Here is a 15833-nt window from a genome sequence, read left to right as displayed (position 1 = left end):
ATAAAAATAATTTTTATAATTTTGTTACAAATTTAAATAATTTTTATAATTTTATTTTAAATAATTTTTATTTCCTTTTGGATAATTTTATAATTAAAATGATTAACTTTAAAAAATAGTTAAATTAAAAAAATAGTTACTGTAAAATTAATAAAATAATTATTTTAGTTTAAAAACATTTATTAAAAAGATAAAATTGAAAAATAAATATAGATATCAAAAGAAACAATATATATATATATATATATATATATATATATATATATAAGTATAGATAATTACATATTTTTAAAAATAAATGATTTTAAGAGACTTAAAATGAAATATTAAAACTTTTCCAGAAACATTTTGAACTTTTTTTTCAGTTTCGAAGATTAATAACATGACACCGAGACACAATTTTTTTAGATTAAATTGTCCATTTATTCTTTTATATGTTGGTTTTTACACAATAATAACACAAAATAGGTTTGTTCAAGGTTCGGAAATGAAAATCCAAAGCTATTTAATATTTTGGTTTTGAAGTTAAAATTTTGAAGATTTGTTTGATTTTACTTATTTTCATAAAATCAAGTGGATTGCGTATTTTGTTTTCCCTGAAAAGGTGGCCCAATTGATTTAGAAGCAGTTGGTGTGAATGGGGGTGCGTAGATGAGATGAGCAAAGAATCAAGATTGCTTCTTTATCCTCACCAAACTACAAGAACACTGGGCTTACTTCCTCCACACCCCTTCCTTCCTGCTCCAATCAAGACTACGCTTTCCCTTTCGCAGTTCACACTTACAAATAACGCTCACAATACATTCTTTGCTGCCAGACCACGCTCACTCTCACTTCATTCCCACTTTCTCTACAATCACAAGAGGAAGAAGCAACCTTTCATAATGGGAATGAACGGTGCTTCACACCACGACAACCTCGTTCTCAAGTCCCCAAATGACCGTCGTTTGTACCGCCTCCTCCATCTCCCCAACGGCCTCCGCGCTCTGCTCGTTCATGATCCCGAGATTTACCCAGAGGGGCCTCCCAAGCATGCTCCAGAGGAGGATGAGGTTGAGGAAGGAGAGGAAGATGAGGATGATGAAGAAGAGTATGATGATGATGATGATGATGATGATGAGGAGGAGGAGGAGGAGGAGGAAGGTGATGATGAGGGTGATGGGGGAAAGGATGGGGTCAAGGGTGGTGGTGGGGCTGCTGCCCAGAGCAAAAAGGTTGCTTTTTTATTGTGTTATGCTTATTTTGGGAATGCGCCTATTTCAATTTTAGCTTCGGTTTACAGTGTGCTGCTGTTGTGGCTTTGTTGGTTGGTTGTTCTGGTGTAGATGGGATCTGGGTTCTGTGCGGAAATGTGGGGATGTGAGCGGGGATTGGGAGCGGTTATGCTGTATGTGATTTGGTTTGTTGCTTTGGTGTTTTTCAATGTGAATGAATGAATTATGTATTTTTGTTTTTTGCAGGCTGCAGCAGCTATGTGTGTAGGAATGGGCAGCTTCTCTGACCCGAATGAAGCTCAGGGACTAGCACACTTTTTAGGTTTGGATATTTTCCTCATTTAGGTACTGTTTGGATAAACTTGTTCCTAAGTGCTTATATGAGAAGGAACTGGGAAGGTACAATGAATTAAAATGTTTTCATAAGTTAGAATCAACTTATGTATTGAGGCTTTTTATAAAAGTTCTCTCATCGAATACCTAAGCAAACTAAAGTGTATAAGTTGGCTTTTACTCAAGTTTAATTCATTTTACTTACTTGTTTTATTCTTTTATAAGTGTTTATTGGGAAGTTTATACAAATAGGACCTTAATTTGTTTTCCTATCTTGATTTATACTTGTGTGGCCTGTTTTAGATATCCTGGATTAAAATTGAGAATTTGACGTATTTGATTTGCAGAACACATGCTCTTCATGGGGAGTGAAGAATTTCCGGATGAGAATGAGGTATTTTTTGCTATGTGATGTGCGGATTATTCATGTCTGTTGGAAAATGATTGAATTCTTATGTACTATTGAGAAAACAATTTATCTATAACATGTTTGCTTTGGTTTAGAAGCATGGTGTAAACAAGTGAAAACCTGAACCTGAAGATGTGCTGTTATGTCATGATAGTACTTAGCATGCCTCTAATTGCTTTTTCCTTAGCATATGTGTGCCTGAATTCAACTTCAGGAATATTACCTGTCTTCAATAAAGAAAATTTTCACTATGTGAAGCCTTCGATGGAAATGTATTACATGTTTCCTGACTTCATGTTATGTTGGATTTTGTAGTTATGTGAGCATTCTTGCATTCTTTCACTGAATGCCACATTGCCACCGGAATGTCTTTCTTAAATTTTCAACTTTTTGTATAGCCACTGATAGGTTAAATGATAAATTTCTGTATCCTTTTACTATTATTAACTATCATAGTTGTAATATAAGTGGTTCTTCACTTCTTCTGTGTCAGATTCCACATTGTGGTTTTATACCCAGTTTAGTTAAGTTGTAATCCCAACTGATTCTCCATCCTATTCTCTGATGAAACTTAAAATTAATAAAGATAGATTAGATTAATTTCTTTGTATCCATGGTATGAATTCTCACTTTTCTGAGGTTGATTGTATTCCTGCTGTATGTGCTAGAAGCATAACATAAGTTAATTGGCGTAGTGTTTGACACTCTTTTTATTGTTAGTATGATAGCTATTTGTCCAAGCATGGTGGCTCATCAAATGCATACACAGAAACGGAATACACCTGCTACCATTTTGAAGTGAAACGAGAGTTTCTGAAGGGTGCCTTGAAAAGGTAAACTCTTCTGTTTGGTGGTTTTACACATTACTTATTACAGATAGGTTCTGCTTTCTACTTTTGCGTCTACATTGCATTTAACTTCAGACTTGTCTTTTGTCACTGGTTACTAATATAAATCTGTATAGTGTGTGATGATCATTCATATTTTGGAGCATTTTAGCTACTGCAGTTGAGTAGAAGTAATTTTTTTGAAAATATTTGTCTGTTCATCAGATTACTAGCCAGTAGCAATGTGTTATATTGTAAAACGTAAAACATAATTAGTATATGTTGTACAGCATAAAACAGTTTTTAGATTGTTAATCCAGCAAAATAGTCCCATCCTATGTCTTTGTTATGTTTAGTCATATTAGTTTTTGGTGAAATACAAGACCAATAGATCATTAATCCAGTCCAGTGTATTTGATTGTAAGTATTAATTATTTAATAATCTCAATATCTGTTAGGGAATCATGTATCATAAATGATCTGTTGGTAATATTTTAATTATCGGAGTTTGTTGTTGGCTAGATATCATTATTGTGCTATATTTCTGTTGAGCCTTTTTATTGGTTTCTTTCATCATCAGATTTTCTCAGTTCTTTATTTCACCTCTTGTAAAGATGGAGGCAATGGAGCGAGAAGTACTTGCAGTAGATTCAGGTAGATTTTTTATTTATTTATTTAAATAAAGAACTTTAGAAAGTGCTCCAACTTTCTTATCTTCTAGTTTGCTGATGAAATGTGCTTTTGGCTTACAATGATATACCATAATGGTGTGTTCATAGAATTCAACCAGGTTTTACAAAGTGATGCATGCCGTCTTCAACAACTTCAGTGCCACACTTCTTCTCATAATCATCCTTTAAATAGATTCTTTTGGGGTAAGTTGGATTTTGTCAATCCATTTGTTGATCAATTAGCTTTTCAGCTTATTTTGTTTGCTAAAGCTATTTGACAATAATAAACTATTTTATTTCCTTTTCACATACATGAAGGGAATAAAAAGAGCTTGGTTGATGCAATGGAGAATGGTATTAATTTGCGGGAGCAAATATTGAAATTATATGGGGATTATTACCACGGTGGATTGATGAAGCTTGTAGTTATTGGTGGAGGTGAGGTTCAATTTCACTATTTTTGTGTATTATTATTCTATTTATTTAGAACCAAGAAGTTCTACAAAGTTTATGATAGTAATATTTAGGTCCAAGCAATAGTGTGTCTACTGTTTCCTAAGGTAGCTTAACATGGGACGGTCTCTATCTTTTGTCACACATGTGGCTAATTTGAAAATAGAGCAAACTAACGAAAGGTTGTATTTAGGGCAGAGAAAAAAATGTACCCAGGACTTGTTCTAGTATAGCAAATACTAATAGGTGGGCAATACATTCGGAGAGTAGCTAGTCAAGTTGCATCCTGTTGAGGTTGATAACATTTTCTTTTATTTTTTGTTTTCTAATATTGAATAGTTGCACCTGTAGCCAGTGATTGTCAACTTAGTATTTAGAATGTAAATAAATTTTTTGATGCACTATTTGTAACAGAGTCTCTCGATGTGCTTGAGAGTTGGGTTGTGGAACTGTTTGGTGCTGTCAAAAAAGGTCAAGCAAACCCCGTGTTCTCAGTGGAAGGTCCTATCTGGAAATCTGGTAAAGTTTACCGCCTAGAAGCTGTCAAAGATGTCCATATCCTTGACTTATCATGGACGCTGCCCTGTCTACATCAAGAGTATTTAAAGAAGCCAGAGGATTATTTAGCTCATCTCCTTGGGCATGGTAAGATTTCTCATTCTGGATAAATCCTAAAGAGTTGAATGATAATTTTCATGTATCTATTATCATGCATTTTTATGCATCATATTGTATATCTCTTTTTCAAATTAATGTGATACATTTTCATGTCAATTGACATTGGAGAGTTTATCTTTAGCATTGCTGTCCATTGTTTTCTTTTGGTATTTCAAAATTTGTCTAAAGTTTCCTGCACGGTAACTGCCAGTTATCATGTTTTTTGTTGATAAAAATAACAAGATAGATTTTATTTCTCAAACAGCTACATGTTTTCTTCCCGCCTGCCTGCTGATTTTTTTTGTTTTTTAAATACTTTTGTCCCAACTTAAAATGCTTGATAAACTTCTGAAACATCATTTTGTATAGAATACTCTCTTTCACGGATAACAGTAATATACATTGTAGATTCATATGCACTAACTATTTCTCATTTAAATCTAAAATTTCAAGATTGAAAGTTTTATGTGGGATTTTCATTAACAATAGCTTAATTAACCTTTCAGAAGGCAGAGGAAGTTTGCTCTCCTTTCTCAAGAGCAGAGGGTGGGCTACTTCTCTATCTGCAGGTGTTGGGGATGATGGAATTTATCGGTCATCTATAGCTTATGTCTTTGTCATGTCCATACACCTCACTGACTCTGGTATAGAAAAGGTAATCTCATTTTGTTAGCTTCTAGAGGCACATCAGATGGAAAGTGTGTAACTTTGTGTTTATAGTGAGCCATCACTTGTCAAGTTGTAAAGTTAACTTTTATTCCACTTCCCCAGATCTTTGACATCATTGGCTTTGTCTATCAATACCTTAAGTTATTGCGTCAAGATTCACCCCAAGAATGGATATTTAAGGAACTTCAAAGTATTGGCAACATGGATTTCAGATTTGTGGAAGAGCAACCTCAGGATGATTATGCTGCTGAGCTTGCAGGTTTCTAAATTATTTTCTTGGTAGTATAGTCAAACTTTTTTTTCTGGTATGAATTTTTCTTAATGTTCGGGCCTTTTGAAAATCTTGGTGTTTGAAATGATGCAGTTTTGGTACCAGAACATACTTTAAAGAGTATATGCGAGGAAGATAGATTGAGAGATCATAACTTAGATATCCCTATTGATTCAGATTCACACACACACACACCTAAGGATAAATGTCTTGCAACAGAAGCTTAAGGAAAGAGAAAGAAATTTGCCTCAGGATTCTAGGTTACAAATAGATACAAAACAAACAGTTTTTTCTCAGAAGATAATATCAACTATTCTAACTTTTTCTCAGAAGATAATATCAACTATTCTAACTTTTTCTCTCAAGCTGGAACATACATTTATCTTTTGCAATCTTTGAACATATAAATCGAATCTGAGCTCCTCTTAGGGATTTTGTCAAAATGTCTACAAGTTCATCATTGGAGCCAACAAACTCAGGGTCAATTTCCCTGGACAACAACTTTTCTCTAGTAAAATGCATTCAATTTCTATAAGTTTTGTCCACTCATGAAACACATGGTTGGAAGCAATGTGAAGAGCTGCTTGATTATCACAATACATCCATATTTGTTGAATTTCACATGACCTCAAGTGATCTGAGCCATCTTTCAAAAAGATTTACATGTTTTGAATGCTTTGAGGGTCCCTAATATATTAGGTTCCATAGATTGCCAAAGCAAAGCACAAAGTTGGATGTCCAACTTATTCCCTTGTTCAACACTTGATGATATTTCACTATGATATTTTTCCAAGGGTTTATGAAAACTGTTAGGTTTCTGTAATTGAAAACCTAATTCCCTTCTCTCGCAAATCACAACAAGAACACAAAGGAGAAGAATGAATGAAACGTATTGATTTATTTGCACATTAACAGTATTGAAAGTCAATGTACAAGTATGGATGTAAGTATGGGCATAAGTATGGGTAACTACGGGAGCCTAATCCCCCTCCTCAGGCCAATGCCCTGACTGTACGAGTAAAAATATCCCCCCCTCCAACAGACTGACGATTATTCTATTTATAATAGGTTCTGTCCACCCAAAACCGTTAATACCGTTATGCTTTCCATTGTTCAACCGAATGTCTCTTGTTCCACCGAACGACTACTTCCCCCTCTCCCTTAGCCGTTCGGCATTCACCTTATGCTCCCACCTCGTTTGACCACTCGTTCCCTGTTGTTCCTCCTGCATTTGACCGATCGCTCCCTGCTGCTCCCCCTGCATGTGAACACTCGGTCCCTACTTTTCCCCCTGCAAATGACCGATCGGTCCCTGCTGCTTTTAACCGTTCGGCTCCTTCCCCGTCCCCCTTAGCAGTTCGTTTCTTTCTTCTCTCATAAACTTTCCAGCTCCTATCAAAAACCTTGGCCAAGAAACCAAAGTTCAATAGAAGCAGCCCAAGATAAATAATTTTTACCTTTAAGTTTTTCCAAAGTAATTGTTGGACTCAGAAACAAGTGGGCTGGTCCAATAGATACATGTTCCATAGCGCCAACAGAAACCAAAGTCCCATAAGAGGAGAAAAGCCCTCTAGGGATTAGATTGGAATAGGAATAGAAGAATTCGATGAAACTGCTAGTGATGGCATGATGGTGTTCCGGTGACAGGAAGGCAGCAAGTGGGCTAAGTGTGCCTAACTGAGCAGCCCAGAGAAGCAATGTGTGATGGAGCATGAGAGAACTAGCCTTTGTAACCAATCAGGTTGGGTGTCCCTTGGAGAGATGCTTCAAATTCAGTGGTTGCCGGAGAAAAAGGTGGAGTCCTGTGATGGTGGCAGAAGATGTTTTCTTGTCAGATAATACAGGCAGAGATCCAAATCATTGGTTTTTTGAGTGGAATATGATGTTAATTTATGTAGGATGATTCTTGTAAAAGGATAGAAACAATGTTTTTATATACATAGGAGTTAATTGAAGAACTCAATTGGTCTATAGTATTTTGATAATCATAAACATGAAAAAAGGCTAACATACCTAGAGATGAAAGGAATACTAGTCATTTAGAAACTGTAGCAAAAACTGAAGATCTATTTGTTATGCTCTCAACTCAATTATATGAAAGAGTCTGCTGGTCCTTTCATGTTCTGGCTGTTTCCCTTATGTAGGTATTATTGCTATTTAGAAATATGATATAATGTTTTTACAAATTTATTGCCCTTATTGATTTATTCATTTTAATTCTGCAGAAAATATGCATTTTTATCCACCTGAGCATGTCATTTATGGTGACTATGTGTACAAGACTTGGGATGAACAATTGTTAAAACAAGTTCTTGGTTTCTTCATTCCTGAAAACATGAGGGTGGATGTTGTTTCAAAGTCTTTCCTTAAGTCAGAAGGTGAGTTATTTCTTCTCCTTTATCTAATTGGCAATTGCTTGTTGGCTTTTTCTCTTTGCCTGAATCCTTGATAACATTGATTGGCATAGGTCTAGGCCATTGACTGTTGCCTATCATTATGCTTTTAAATAATCCTTATTCAATAATTGGGATTGAGGCTGGGGTTCTTTTCAATGATGTTTATTTTGTTTCTACTATATGTGCCTATTGCTTTGAAATATTAGAAGATAATGACCATTATTTCACTGCTCAAAGATTAGTTCTGGAAGTTATATTTTCACCAAGACAATTGGAAGTTTTGAATTTTTTTTTTCAGATTTCCAGAATGAACCTTGGTTTGGTTCACGTTACGGGGAAGAAGATATTTCTCAAAAGATGATGGAGTTGTGGAGAAATCCTCCAGAAATTGATGCCTCACTGCATCTTCCTTCCAAGAATGAGTTTATTCCAAGTGACTTTTCTATTCGTGCTGGTGACACATGTGCTGACGATTTTGCAAATTCAACTTCTCCTAGATGTATAGTTGATGAAGCATTGATAAAATTCTGGTACAAGCCTGATTGCACTTTCAAAGTTCCTCGTGCCAATACGTATTTTCGAATCAGCATGAAGGGTGGATATGCCGACGTGAAGAGTTGTGTATTATCTGAATTGTTCATTCACCTTCTGAAAGATGAGTTGAATGAAATCACATACCAGGTTAATTATCTATTTATTTACAAGAAACAACAGGCAATAAAGGAGGATGGAAAATTCACCTACAACATGATAGAAGTACAAAACTTAGAAACAAAAGACAACTTGGGCTTAGATACTGTTTTTCTATCAAGTATATACACATACACACACATACATATATGCATATTCATGTATATACATACATATATATTACAGAAAAATAAGCACATCTTAAAAAATGCTCTCATTTTTCGCTAGATTCTTCACCATATATAAATTATCCTTTCAAATGTTTCTGGAGATCTTCTTAAACTAATCATCAAACCAGATAACCATTAGCTGACTAAAAATGCTCCCATTAATATATTTGTGGAAACAAATGAGTATTCAAGAATACCTATATATGACATTCTAGAGCTCACTTTTTATTCTTTTCCTATTGATTGAAATTTGGTTTAATTTTCATTTTATTAAAGTATATTGCCCCAAGAAACTGGCCTGATATTACTTATAGAAAATAAATGACAAAATATCTTCATGAGATTTGAAGGTCCTTAAACCCTTGTGTAGTATCACCAATGTTGTGTTTGTCTTTCATTGTAATAATGTTAATAAATAAAGTACACAGTATAAAGCTTTAGTATTGAACACTAATTAAAACCCTTATTTAGTATTCCTTAAATAAAGTATGCATATACCACAAGTCATTCAATAGAGAACAGTACTTTACGGTTGGGGCTATTTACGCCCCCAACCAACTTCTTCAAATTGTAGTTTCCTTTATTGAATATTTGATTGCAATTTAGAAATTGCACTTATAAGTGATGCAGGTTATGCCAATAGTCCCATCCTATTTTAGATATTTTTTGTAAACAAGCTTTTGTATGTGGATGCAGGCTAGTGTTGCCAAGCTAGAAACTTATGTCAATTATGTTGGCGACATGCTTGAGCTGAAGGTCTATGGTTTCAACGAGAAGCTTCCTGTTCTGTTATCTAAATTCTTTTCAGTAGCTAAATCTTTCGTGCCAACTGATGATCGGTTCAAGGTATGTGATATGTTTCTTTTTATTTTTATTTTTTTCAGTGTTAACCATATTTTAATTTTTCTGTATTCTGTCTTTGCTTGTCATGAACCAATGATTATCTGAACAGGTCATAAAAGAAGATATGAAGAGAACTTTAAAGAACTCCAACATGAAGCCACTAAGCCATTCAACATATTTGAGATTGCAAGTTTTGTGTGAGAGCTTCTATGACGTTGATGAGAAGCTGCATTATCTAAATGATTTGTGTCTTGATGATCTGAAGGCATTTGTCCCTGGACTTCTCTCCCAGGTTGATATAAAATATATTTAGTATTAATATTAGTATTTTCTATTATACTTTTGTTCAGATTTTGTTGTCTTTTAAATTCCAATTATGATGGATGATGACGAGTGAGCAACATGCATCACTGCACCTGAATGTGTTGGGCCAACTACCAAGGGGTACATGATTGAGTAATTGTTATTGTGCTTATAACTTTATTATTTGTGCTACCAAAATTGCTCCCTATTTTGACCTTAATGTGCATGTAGAAGTCCCATGCCCTAGGTTGTAACACTAACAACTGCAAGAAAGCAACTACTCCTCCTTTATATTTGTCATATATTGTTGGTTTTTAGTTGATTTTTAAATGAGTTATATTGTGAATATGATAAGTCAACATAGGTTAATTGTAGGATTTTATGGTTTGTTGAGTTCTGTCTTTTGTAGTTGTGATGTTGGAGATTTATTCTTTTATATCTTAATCTGGTACAGTTATATGTGGAGGGCCTATGTCATGGAAATCTTTCGAAAGAAGAAGCAATTGGCATATCAAATATATTTAAGATGAATTTTCCTGTAAATCCACTCCCGACTGAGTTGAGGCATACTGAGCGGGTTATTTGCCTGCCATCTGGTGCCAATTTAGTTAGAGATGTCAGTGTGAAGAATAAGTCAGAAAAGAACTCTGTGGCTGAGGTAATTTTAGTTAGATTGGTTGTTTTTTTCAACTCTGTCCCTGATAAATTGTTTTTCTTCTTACTTCAGTTTTGGTTTTTATGCAGCTTTATTTTCAATTTGAGCAAGATTTTGGTTTGGGGTCAATCAAATTGAAAGCTTTGATTGATCTTTTTGAGGAAATCGTGGAGGAGCCATTTTTTAATCAGCTGAGGTGACAATCTATTGCTCAGTTTCGTGTATTTGACTTCTGATATTTATTAATGACCATAGGTCCTCTCTTCTCCTATTCTCTCGTGATTGACATTCCATGCCAAATAATACCTCTCAGAATGACAATTTGTTACCCATCTTCTCAGTGCAAAATGAACTTGTACTTGCATTTATGTGAGCAAGCTACTCTAATTGTTGATATCTCTTAAACTCAAATTGTTGTAAACTAGCTCAGAGCATAGGTTACTGACTATGCTTGTGTTGAGGTTGCTGTTTCTTTATCTTTCTTTTGCAATCCTGCCTATTTTGTCTCTTTGAGGACTAAAATTCATATATCTGGATACAGGACAAAAGAGCAGCTTGGTTATAATGTTGAGTGCAGCCCTAGAGTAACATACCGTGTCTTTGGGTTTTGTTTCTGCATTCAGTCATCTGAGTACAACCCAGTTTACTTGCAAGGTAGAATTGACAACTTCTTAAATGGCCTGGAAGAATTGTTGGTAAGAGTTCCTCATTCCTTCAACCTTCATGTTCTTAGGCTATCTGCTTCCTTGTGAGCTGCAATAAGGCTAACATGACTTGGGTTCTTAAGAAGTTATAATAGGCCAACCCTATTATTACTGAGAAAGAGGGAAAATGGATGCAAATAGTATAATGCTATGAATTTGTCATCAAAAACTTGTTCCAAACAGTTTTTAATAATGTCTAAGTAGTCTATTTTGGCAAGAGCTTTAAAATCCAAAATATAAACTATTAGCTGCTTCAATTTAACAGCACTGTTGGCCTGATATTAACAGGATAGCTCTTTTATTGCCATTTACATTGATGTACTTATTTTACCGCAGGGTTTTCTGTTTCTGACTTGATTTGTGGATTCTTGTCTAAATGATTTATCGAAGTGTTTATTTTCTGAATGAAGACTTATGTTTTGGAGAAATATATTGGGATTGCAGGATGGACTGGAGGGTGATTCCTTTGAGAATTACAAGAGCGGGTTAATGGCAAAGCTGCTAGAGAAAGATCCTTCACTCACATATGAAAGCAATAGATTATGGAACCAAATTGTTGATAAAAGGTACTTACATATTTTGTTGTCTAGATAGTGTTAGGCTTAGTTATTAAAGTTGTCACTTATTGAAGTCTGGTAACCAGCAGCCTCTTATTCCATGTGGCTCAGCTGTTTGATATCTTTTATGTACATATTTATGCTATGTCTTTTTACTACTGAATCCATCTTGGTACAGCAGGAGCAATTTCTGCCAAGTCATGATATAGTTTAAGGAGGAATAAAAGGGCTTATGGGAAATATCATTATTTGGTGCATTGTGTTGCTACAATGATGGTGTATGTGACTATAAACATTATGTTTTTCAGGTATATCTTCGATTTCTCAAAGAAGGAAGCAGAGGAATTGAAGAACATAACCAAGCATGATGTTGTTGAATGGTACAAGGCTTACTTTAAACCGTCATCTCCGAAGTGTCGGCGTCTACTCATTCGAGTATGGGGTTGCAACACAGACTTGAAAGTGGCTGAAGCACCACCAGAATCTGTGCAGGTCATTACAGATGCAGCAGCTTTTAAGAAGCAATCCAAGTTTTATCCAAGTTTTTGTTAACTTTAGAGTGTTCAACTGTTGGAAGTTAAAGCTTTACTAGAACAATAGAATCTTTATTTCTCATTTAGTGGTTGTAGACTCGAGGGGTGCCATTGATATACTTAAAATGAACTAAGTTTATGCAGAAGTTAAAAGGAGGAGGGGAATACAAAATGTGTTACTGGAATCAGATTTGTTTATGTAAATTACATTTATTTGAGAAAATATTAAATTATCAACAAGTTATTATAGTCCATTGGCTATAAATTTTTGTCCTTTGTATATTTGTTTACTTGCACTCTTTAAATGACTTTCTCTTAAAAGCCATTTTAAGGTTTAAACCAAAAGCTTTAGAAGTAGAAATTATTTGGTCACTTTTATTTCTTTTACCTTGAGAAACCAAGGGGAGTCGGAAGGGAGGAAGAGAGCAGAGAGCAGGGAAAGAGAGAATGGTGAGACAGACAATTTTTTTGTTTTTTCTGATAAATGGTATAATGACAAAAGGTAATAAAATATAGAAAATCTTACTCTGATGGGACACGATGTTGAGTAAAAGTTCCATGTTTGTTGAGTTAGTTCCTACATTTTAACAATAATGTGTATGACTTGTTCAAAAATTTTACTTATTGTGAAACTATGAACACATTATGAGTCATGGTTTTGAAAATCTTACTGTCTTTCTTTGAAACTATCTATGAATACAATATCTATATATCTCAGTTTGCAAAATGAATAGTCAAAAGTATGCTTACTTATAACCTTGCAAAACTTCTTCTATTACGTTTCAGACAAATCGAAAATAGTTTTGGTTTACAAAAGTAATTCGAACGTGTTAAAAATTGGTGATTCTTTTTGTTTTCAGAAATAATAAACTCAACCATCAAACGTGAAGATAATATGCATGCATTACTCAATTAAAAAAACATCCACTAAAGAAACCAAAATAAAAACATAGTACGAAGAAAGACATTAAGCTAAGAATTGCTAGTTCCAATGAGAAAAACCATAGAAACTCTCTTTAAAGGAGACATGGTTTTGGCCAAAGGCTTTTTAGACATTAACAACTGAAAAGGATTCCACGAATCAATATTGGTTCTGAATGGTGTCGGTCCTGTTCTCTAGCCCTTGAGCATGATGCATGTGTCCACGTTCTCCTCCATTTTCAGTCACTGGTGCCCCTTCTTGGATTTGGATCATAGTCATCTTCTTTTTTATTTCATTCAGGTTCTGATCAATCAGCCATGAGAGATCATTCAAATCTATCAAACTGGGATTGTCATAAACCCTCCCAACATTCAAGTACTGAAACATGAGATGAGTCATTTCTTTCTTCCTGTTGTCATTCCTTTGTCTTGTCAACTGCTGTTGGCCTTTGATGATTATTTGCTTCAACAAGCTCTCCTGATTCAACATCTTTCTGCATTGTTTCTGCTCAGACATTTCCATGAACTTGGAAAGCACCCTTTGTACTTCTGGCTCAGATGGCCAAACCTCTGGCTGAGGATCATTTGGAGAATAGATTATGGCACATGCCTCAATCCCACAAAGGGTGCTAATTTCATTCATTTTCTTGATCAAACCTGTCAATAAAACATAATGAAGAAATGAGAAGTGATCTGATGTTTGAAATTTTAATATAAGTGTGGATGTGTGTGTCTGTTTGTTTGAATTTCTCTGTGTGTATGTGTATGTGTATCATGTACATTTCCAGAAGAGAAATATATAAAACAATAAAATAAAATAAAACTCTATAAACTAATTTATAGAATATTTCTCATATAGATGATATAAAGTTAACAATAATAGTTTATGTCTGAAGAGAAATAGAAATCAAGCACTAACCATGTTTCCTTTTCTTTAAGGTTGTCTTTCTCTTTGAGTCATTGGTGATGTATGTCAGATCCAACTTCTTTCTGGCCATAACAGTGATCAGAAGAGAGTTTAGAAAATATTGTTAATGTGAAGTGCTTTTCTCAGTTTCACTCTTTTGCTGTTTATATAAGCATATTTTAAGATGCAAGTATATTCAAATTAGGGAAAGCTCACTAGGTGCATCAATAGAAAATCTCAATTACCAAATACATTTACGCAAAAAAAAAAAATCATAATTAAATTCCTGTACAATCAACAATTAGAGAAATTTCACAGATTAAAAAAGTGATTACAATGAATGTAATGATTATTTTTAAAAAGGTATAAACTAACTTATGTTTTTAAAAATACACTTTTAAAAACAACTAATTTTTATGATGAGTTATTAAAAGTAGTTTTAATAATCAAATTTTAGATTTAGGTTTTTTTTTAATAGCCGATACAAATTAATAAAAAAATAAAAGTAATTGTTTAATTATTTTTTTCTTGTATAAAAAAACTTCTAAATGGATCTAAAAAAGCTACCATTTTTGGATGATAAACAAAAATTGGGATTTTCATGTTTATATATTGAGGATAAGTGAAAAGAGTGGTCGTGTGTTAAAATTGTGGAGTGAAATTCTTGATATTTATAAATTATATTTGATAATAATTAATTGAAGTAGCCTTATTTAAAGGGAAAAAATCTTTTAACGTGATTTCTTTTTCATTATATAACTAAAACGTAAACCCATTATGAAAAGGAAAAAATGGTGAACCGTGTAAGACTGATTAAAACGTGTATATTAAAATAAGATTTAATACTATTTTCATCTTATTATTACAAAAACTTTCTCTGGTTGAAAGATACTTCAATAAATCATTTACTTTTTAGGTGTGCATTAAAATATTCTAAAAAAATCCATTCATGTATACAAAATTGGATAAATTATTATTTAAATATGAAGTAGCAATACTATAAATCTTAAGTCATCATTAATTATTTATTATAAAATGAAAATGTATCAATTATCTATTTATCCAATGCACTGAATATGTGTTATTCACTTTTAATTACATCTATATGGGAATTTCTCATACTATTGTTGGGTAGATCATCCACAGTATCAAGATGTCACCAACAAAACCGGTTTTTAGTTAAACCATTTAGTTCTTTTATTATTTTATTAATTGTGCTATTTATTAATTACAAATTTAATTATCATTATATTTTTAAATGGTAAGAAATATTTTAATTTAAGAAAAACTAAATTAATTAATAAAACATACTTGATATGATAATGTTTATTTGTATTTAGTTTGGTTTTAGTTTTTGAAATACTTAACAATCTATATGAAAAAATTTGATATGGAATTCAGGAGATAAGTAGAATATAATTATACCGTATGTACGTATGGTTTATGTCTGTGGACAGGAATAAACAAGACTCAACGGTTTGTAGTACTAAGCAACTTTAAGTACAACTTCTAATTAAGTTTATTCGTAAGTCTTATTTATTAGATGGTTTGTAGTACTAAGCAATTTTAAGTACAACTTCTAATTAAGTTTATTCGTAAGTTTTATTTATTAGATGTTGGACCGTGATTACGAGGTTGCTAATCATAAGT

The 15833-nt window shown here is 33.5% G+C and overlaps 2 protein-coding genes across 4 annotated transcripts; one reads left to right on the top strand and one right to left on the bottom strand.

Moving 5' to 3' along the window:
* The first annotated feature begins 636 nt into the window (after positions 1 to 636).
* Positions 637 to 12635, top strand: LOC124849225 (Insulinase (Peptidase family M16) family protein). 3 transcript variants are annotated; one of them, XM_047327134.2, is made up of 19 exons: positions 637 to 1214; positions 1461 to 1536; positions 1895 to 1941; positions 2677 to 2789; positions 3364 to 3437; positions 3563 to 3658; positions 3773 to 3892; positions 4322 to 4552; positions 5071 to 5219; positions 5336 to 5492; positions 7730 to 7882; positions 8199 to 8581; positions 9457 to 9606; positions 9713 to 9895; positions 10361 to 10564; positions 10651 to 10757; positions 11103 to 11256; positions 11710 to 11831; positions 12131 to 12635. In XM_047327134.2, exons 1-19 carry the CDS (start codon positions 657 to 659, stop codon positions 12372 to 12374), a joined length of 3321 nt encoding a protein of 1106 aa, XP_047183090.1. In that variant the 5' UTR covers positions 637 to 656; the 3' UTR covers positions 12375 to 12635. The 3 variants fall into 3 exon arrangements, with proteins under 3 accessions (XP_047183090.1, XP_087972283.1, XP_087972284.1); XM_088116157.1 differs by lacking the exon at positions 637 to 1214 and adding an exon at positions 1330 to 1387; XM_088116158.1 differs by lacking the exon at positions 637 to 1214 and having other exon boundaries at positions 1461 to 1559.
* A 612-nt stretch (positions 12636 to 13247) lies between these two features.
* Positions 13248 to 14421, bottom strand: LOC124849228 (agamous-like MADS-box protein AGL80). The gene is made up of 2 exons (XM_047327136.2): positions 14196 to 14421; positions 13248 to 13933 (listed from the first exon to the last, which is right to left on the bottom strand). Exons 1-2 carry the CDS (start codon positions 14272 to 14274, stop codon positions 13437 to 13439), a joined length of 576 nt encoding a protein of 191 aa, XP_047183092.1. The 5' UTR covers positions 14275 to 14421; the 3' UTR covers positions 13248 to 13436.
* Positions 14422 to 15833: the final 1412 nt, after the last annotated feature.

The sequence above is a fragment of the Vigna umbellata genome, chromosome 5, assembly GCF_029865625.1.
Source record: "Vigna umbellata cultivar VRB3 chromosome 5, Vumbellata_1.0, whole genome shotgun sequence".
Classification (NCBI taxonomy): Eukaryota; Viridiplantae; Streptophyta; class Magnoliopsida; order Fabales; family Fabaceae; genus Vigna; species Vigna umbellata.
This window is presented reverse-complemented; position numbering and strand designations above follow the sequence as displayed.

Excerpts from the sequence above, each read along its gene's own strand:
- LOC124849228 (XM_047327136.2), bottom strand. The coding sequence starts at position 14,274 with ATGGCCAGAAAGAAGTTGGATCTGACATACATCACCAATGACTCAAAG. Across the intron at positions 13,934-14,195 it reads CTTAAAGAAAAGGAAACATG|GTTTGATCAAGAAAATGAAT; the intron begins GTTAGTGCTTGA and ends TTTTATTGACAG.
- LOC124849225 (XM_047327134.2), top strand. The coding sequence starts at position 657 with ATGAGCAAAGAATCAAGATTGCTTCTTTATCCTCACCAAACTACAAGA. Across the intron at positions 5,220-5,335 it reads CTGACTCTGGTATAGAAAAG|ATCTTTGACATCATTGGCTT; the intron begins GTAATCTCATTT and ends CCACTTCCCCAG. Across the intron at positions 8,582-9,456 it reads TGAATGAAATCACATACCAG|GCTAGTGTTGCCAAGCTAGA; the intron begins GTTAATTATCTA and ends ATGTGGATGCAG.